Source organism: Nelumbo lutea, chromosome 4, assembly GCF_056320005.1.
Source record: "Nelumbo lutea isolate HS-2025 chromosome 4, American lotus-T2T, whole genome shotgun sequence".
NCBI lineage: Eukaryota > Viridiplantae > Streptophyta > Magnoliopsida > Proteales > Nelumbonaceae > Nelumbo > Nelumbo lutea.
In genome coordinates, this window is record NC_142687.1 from 43,985,684 (window position 1) to 43,991,683 (window position 6,000).

At 45.0% G+C, this 6,000-nt stretch overlaps 1 protein-coding gene across 3 annotated transcripts in view; it reads left to right on the plus strand.

Moving 5' to 3' along the window:
* Window positions 1-5,133, plus strand: part of APG5 (autophagy protein Apg5 family) — a 40,764-nt gene extending 35,631 nt beyond the window's left edge. For all 3 annotated transcript variants that reach the window (XM_088985629.1, XM_088985626.1, XM_088985627.1), the window contains one exon: window positions 4,563-5,133. In XM_088985629.1, the coding sequence (XP_088841755.1) occupies window positions 4,563-4,939 (377 nt within the window). In that variant the 3' untranslated portion in view covers window positions 4,940-5,133. The remainder of the gene's footprint in view (window positions 1-4,562) is intronic.
* The last annotated feature ends 867 nt before the right edge of the window (window positions 5,134-6,000 follow it).

The window sequence follows — 6,000 nt, forward strand, 5'->3', positions numbered from 1 at the left end:
ATTGTAAATCCATTTGGCTCAGGAGCCTTAGATCTATCCATTAAAAAAACTGCTTGTCTGATTCATCCTCCTCGAAGTTTCTTTCCAACTATCCCCTCTCCCTCTTGGAAAGACATAGCCAGTCTAGACCATCCACTTCCACCCTATAATCAAAAGGTCTTCTCAGAATTGACTTGAAATGATCAACAAAGTATCTGGTTATCTCTTCTTGAGAGGAGATTTCCTCTCCATCAATCTCAAGTTGTGCTACAAAGACAATCCACTTCCTTCTTTTCCTTTCTCTCCTTTCCTTTCTTTCCTTCCTTCTTTTTTTTCTTTCTCAGCCGACAGTCGCTTCTCCAGTTCTCCAGTTCTCCAGTTCTCCTTTCTCATTTATATTTTCCCTAATGCAAACTGTTCGAACTGTTCGACCCAGACGGTCGAACCGCTGACCTGGAAACCGATAGCTAGAATTGTTCCATTTTCGGGTCGGTTTTTAAAACCTTGCTGCAGTGGATCCTTTTGCCATTTCTTTCGCAAGCCAGCCCGATTCACCGTCTTGCTGGGCTTCCTCTTTGATCTGCTCTACAAGACTGTAGATGGGCCTAGAAACTTGCATCTAAAGCAACTCCTCTTTCCTGGATAGGGCGCCTGCCACTGCATTAGATGGGTCGGTCTTGTATTTGATGGAGAAATCGTAGCCCAGGACCGTGAAGTCCATTTCTGCTGTTCTAGAGTGAGAGCCCACTGATTCAACAGGTGCTTTAGGCTTCGCTGGGCTGACTGGACTGTGAATCACTGGCCCAAAAGATAAGCCTGCCACTTGTGTATTGCCAGAGCCACTACCATCAACTCCTCATAAGTGGACTTGCCTTGGGCTGAAGGGGTGAGGGCCTTGCTGAAAAACGCAATGGACTGGCCGCCTTGCATTTGAACAGCTCCAATGCCTTGTCCCGAGGCATCACACTCCACCACAAACTCCTTAGAGAAGTCCAACAAGGCTAGTCTGGGTGGTGAAGTAACCGCCTGCTTGAGGGCAACGAAGGCTTGTTCAGCCTGTTCAGTCCATTGGAAATATTCCTTCTGGAGAAGCTGAGTTAGTGGTGCCGTTAATGTCCCATAATGCTGAATAAAGCACCAGTACTAACCAGTCAAACCCAAAAATTCGTGCAGGCTTTTAACAGAGCTGGGTCTCGCCCAATTGGCCATGGCTGCCACTTTATCTAGATCAGTCTTGACCTGCCCACCTGAGATGATGTGTGTCCCAAGTAATGTATTTCTGTCTTGCCAAAAGCACATTTAGAAAGTTTAGCATATAATTTGTTGTTCCTGAGAATATCCAGGTGAATTTGAGGTGCACCATGTGAAGACCCACGTAGGGCTGTATACTAAGATGTCATCAAAGAAGACGAGTATGAACCAGTTCAAACTTGATCGGAAGAGGTCATTCATCAGACTTTGGAAAGTTGACGGAGCGTTGGTCAACCCAAAAGGCATGACTAGAAACTCATAATGTCCATTGTGCATACGGAAATCGGTTTTGTGCGCGTCCTCCAGGTGGACCTAGATCTAATGGTAACTCAATCAGAGATCCAACTAAGAAAAATAGACCGCTTGGTCGTCAAGCATCTCCTCTATGGGAGGAATTGAGAAGCTGTCTTTTATGGTGATTTTGTTTAATGCTCTGTACTCAATGCAAAACCTTCAGGTTCTGTCTTTCTTTCTGACCAATAGGATGGGAGATGCATACGGGCTGTTGATTGGTTGTATAAGTCCCTTATCGAGCATATCTTGAACACACTTCTCTATCTCAACCCGCTGATAGAGGGGGTATCTGTAGGGTCTGACCTTGGTGGGTGGGGCTCCCAGCTGAGTGAGGATTTTGCGGTCATGGGGTTGAGGTGTGGTGGGAGGTGAAGGTGTTCACTGAAGACATCGGCATCGTCGGACAGGAGCCATTGGAGTTGGTGATACTCTGAGGTGTTAATGGGGTTGGCTGGGCCAGTGAGAATGGGCTCCGACTCCATGGACCCAAAGTGGATCAAGGTGGGGACTTCTTGGTGCTGGTAGTATTTGATGACTGCCTGGGTGGTCTCGGGTGTGGGTTTGCTGGGGCACACCCCTTGTAGGAGATATTGGTTCCTGATACACATGAACTTCATTGTTAATCAGGCCCAATCACACGTTACCCGGCCCAGTTGCTTCAGCCTTTGGATACGCAAAACCACATCGGACCCTGTGAATTATAAAGGATATAGATCCATTTGGAAGAGGCCCCATTGTATTTTCAGGCCCATTTCCTTACAACATCCATCACACCAGATATAATGTCCATTCACCACCGTAACAGAAAATGGGCTCATGGGTTGTTTTGTGAGACCCAACTGCTTACTTAGGGCTGTGTTAATAAAATTCAGGCTACTCCCACTGTCAATCAGGACCGAGACCTTCCGGCCCATGATGAGTCCGTACACTCGCGTGGTCTGATGAGAGAGCAAGCTGGTTAAGGCCTACAGGAAAATCTCGGCCTGTTTTGTTTCCTAGGCCTCCTGGTTCACTTCCCCGTGTGAACACATTTGGTTCATTGTCATCATCCAGGGGTCCATCTAATTGAAGGGCAAAGAATTGCTGTGATTTACACCGGTGCCTGGGAGCAAATTTCTCATCATAGTTATAGCATAACCCCTTCTCTTGGCGTGCTTGCATCTCTATCCATGTCAGTTTCTTGATAGATATAGCTGGTGGCGGGTTCAGTCTTGGGTGGCCCCAGTTCAGTCTTGGGTGGAGGGGTCTTTAATATAGGTACTGCAGGTTGAGTTAGCTGTTTAAGATGGTTGAGCCTTTCCTCCTGGAGTTTGTCTAGGCCCACTGTTGCTAACAGGGAGGTCAGTTGATCGCCTTGACCTCAATCTGTATGTTCCCATAAACCCACCATAAAACATTCTGTAAGGGCATTCTTCTGCCAACCATTGACTTGAGTGGCCAATCTCTCAAACTCGACCTGATAATCCCGTATGGAACTGGTTTGTTTCACTCTTGACAGGGCTTCACCATAATCATCAAAGCCCGATGGTCCAAATCTGATGGTGAGAGCTTGAGTGAATTCTAACCAGGAAACCTGGGGGTGTGTCTGGCAGTATTGCTTAACCGTCCAAGTGGATGGAAGCAACCTGCACCCTTCTCGTTGGCGGGGTCTCATGGTACTCGAAGTACCGTTCAGCTCTATAGATCCAGGGGATGGGGTCCTCACCAACCCTCGGGCAAAGCTTCCTCCCTTCTTGCTGGTGCCACCGCTTGATGCTTCTCCTTTGCTCTCCTTTGCTGGTGCTATAGATAGTTTCTCATATTGGACCACCACGGTGGAGAGGGCTTCCTTCAACTCCTTCAGGTCGCTGGCTACCTTGCTGATCTCATTCTCTACACGGTTCATCTGATCATCCATGGGAGCTACATTCATGGGATTTCGTGGTGGACATCCCAAAATTGCTGTTCTGATATCAAATAATAAGACTGAACTTCAATGGGAGCTACATTCATGGGAGCTCGACCTCTTGAAAATGAGTTACAGTGGAGAGGTGAGAGGGGTGGGGAGAGGAAGGAAACAGAGAGAGAGAGAGAGTGAGAGCTGAGAAAGTAGGGATTTGATTATTCTCTTCTGACCAGTTCATTACATAACCTCATTTTATAATGATTAAACAGCCTTACGCTGCTGGTGCTGGCTGTAGTGGGCTGACGTGTCCTACTGGTGTAGTTATATCTGATAGGAGGCTTGTATGGAACAGTATCTCCGCCCTCTAGAACCTGGGCCTGGGCCGTGTCCTGGACCTGTGCTTGACGAGGAGCACTGCCTTGGCCCCTATCAGATTCCCGTAGTGAAGTGTGGAGACGCTCCAAACTCAAAATCTGAAACTCTGAAACACAGAAAAAGGGCCATACGGCCCATACCACTCACCTACTTTATACAAGACCATCTTGCCTAACAAAATTACCGGGTGACGACAAAAATCTCCACCTGAACAACACACTGATAACCTCCTCTCTTCCCCAACATTTTAGCAAACAAATTATACAAAAAAATAACCTTAGAATGGAAAATTATGGCTTACTTAAACAGCATTTAGTGCGCACACATACATTGAGATTGTCTTGTCAATATCTAAATTTTGGCACAGGCGTACCGCACAAATGGCACTTCAGGCTTTTTGTTTAAAAATTGCCTATTGGTTAGTGGGAAATATTTTTTAGGAGATTGTATAAGCAGTGGGTTGTGGAACCAATGATAACACCCCATGCCAGTCATAAATACACGGTACCCACAACCATTCAATCTCTCAGTATTTATGGCCGGTATGGGGCGTTATCATCGGTTCCACAGCTCGCTAAACAGCAATTGCGTTCAGCTAATCCAAATTAAATTTTCAGAAGGTATTATCAATGTGCATCCATGTGGAAAAATGATGGTTTGATCTTGCAATAAGTACAGCTTGTCTAATCAGTGCATTGAGAGTATCTCATGCGCAAAATTTTGTATTAGCCCTTGAAAGTACCGAATGCATGGATAACCTCTTCTCATTGCACTGCAGGTATGTTCTTCACTTTACGTGATGCAATCAGAACTCTACTACCTGAGTTCTTTGAAGATGAACCCTTGGTTGATGAACAAATATCTAAAATAGAACTTACGGATGAAGCAAGAACAACTGAAACTAACTTGTGTCACCGCGAGTCAGAAAATGCAAGCATTTCAAGCAGTGAGGTGGTGGAAAAATCAGATAAAAGAAATACAGAGTCCTCTCATTCATCCAACAAAGTTGATATCAAGCTTGTCCGTATCCAAGGGATTGAACCAAGATTGGAAATACCATTCTCTTGGGTGGTTAACAACTTGATGAACCCCGAGCACTATCTTCATATCTGTGTTTTTGTTGGACCTCCATCAGAACAGGCCAAGACAAGATGATGGTTTAGAACCGGCTTCTGTGAGTAACTTCCCATATAAGGGATTTGTCTTAATTATTCTTTAGGCACCACAGTTCGTATTTCATTCTGTATAAAAATGTACAGTAACAATTTCTTTGACAATGTACAATGACGCAAGTCCTTTGTGCTCCCTATTAAACTGTGAATGCATTGCCTTGATTTCTACTAGTTTCATTCTTTGCTTTTTTGGAAGCTCCCAAGCAAATCCATTGATCAAACACCAAAATTACAGTCACCTCTCATTAGTTATTACTGTTTACAGGAGATAGAAAAGGTGGGGCATAAGACCACTTGGAGACGAGATCGGCTTCCCTCACGGCCCACACTGTTCCAACCGCCATTTGCACCCTTGCATTGGGAATATCTCTCCATGAAAGCACACAAGTATGGAGATATTCTAAATGCAAGGCTGTAAAGGCTGCTCTAATGGGCTTTGCCCCGACGGAAGCTGAATTCTGTGAATTTTGCAATCATGTTAATCTTGTGTTGTCACATTGCAACCACGTGCGATAAAGGTGACGAGCTTCACAGCTGGCGATTGTATTTCATATGTGCCACGGGGTAGATGAGTCATCACCCAACAGAACTGTAGAAACTAAAAGGGAGTCACTCAATGGAATTGGGATCCGCTCCACACACTGACCTCACAGCCACATCCTGCTTTGTATTGGGAACATCTCTCATGAATAATAACATACAAGTACGAGAGATGTTCCAAATGTGTGGCTGATACATGCAATGAGGTTGGTGCAAAGTGTTCTGTGGGGAGCAGATCTGGACTCCTCAACCGCTAGCAGAGAAGAAATACCGAAGGACTTTGTTGGTATAAGTCCTTCCACATTCCAATATGGCAAATGCTTCAGCTTATAAGTTCTACTGCTCACGTGACTACGAATTGCTTGAGTCAATCAAATTTTCTGGTCATCTCTTAGGCTCAGTTTGGAAGCACTACAAATGCAAATATATACAGCATAAATACATACAGAATAATACAAAATATAAGGTTTTGCACTCTATATATTTACATTTTTACTCCTTCCA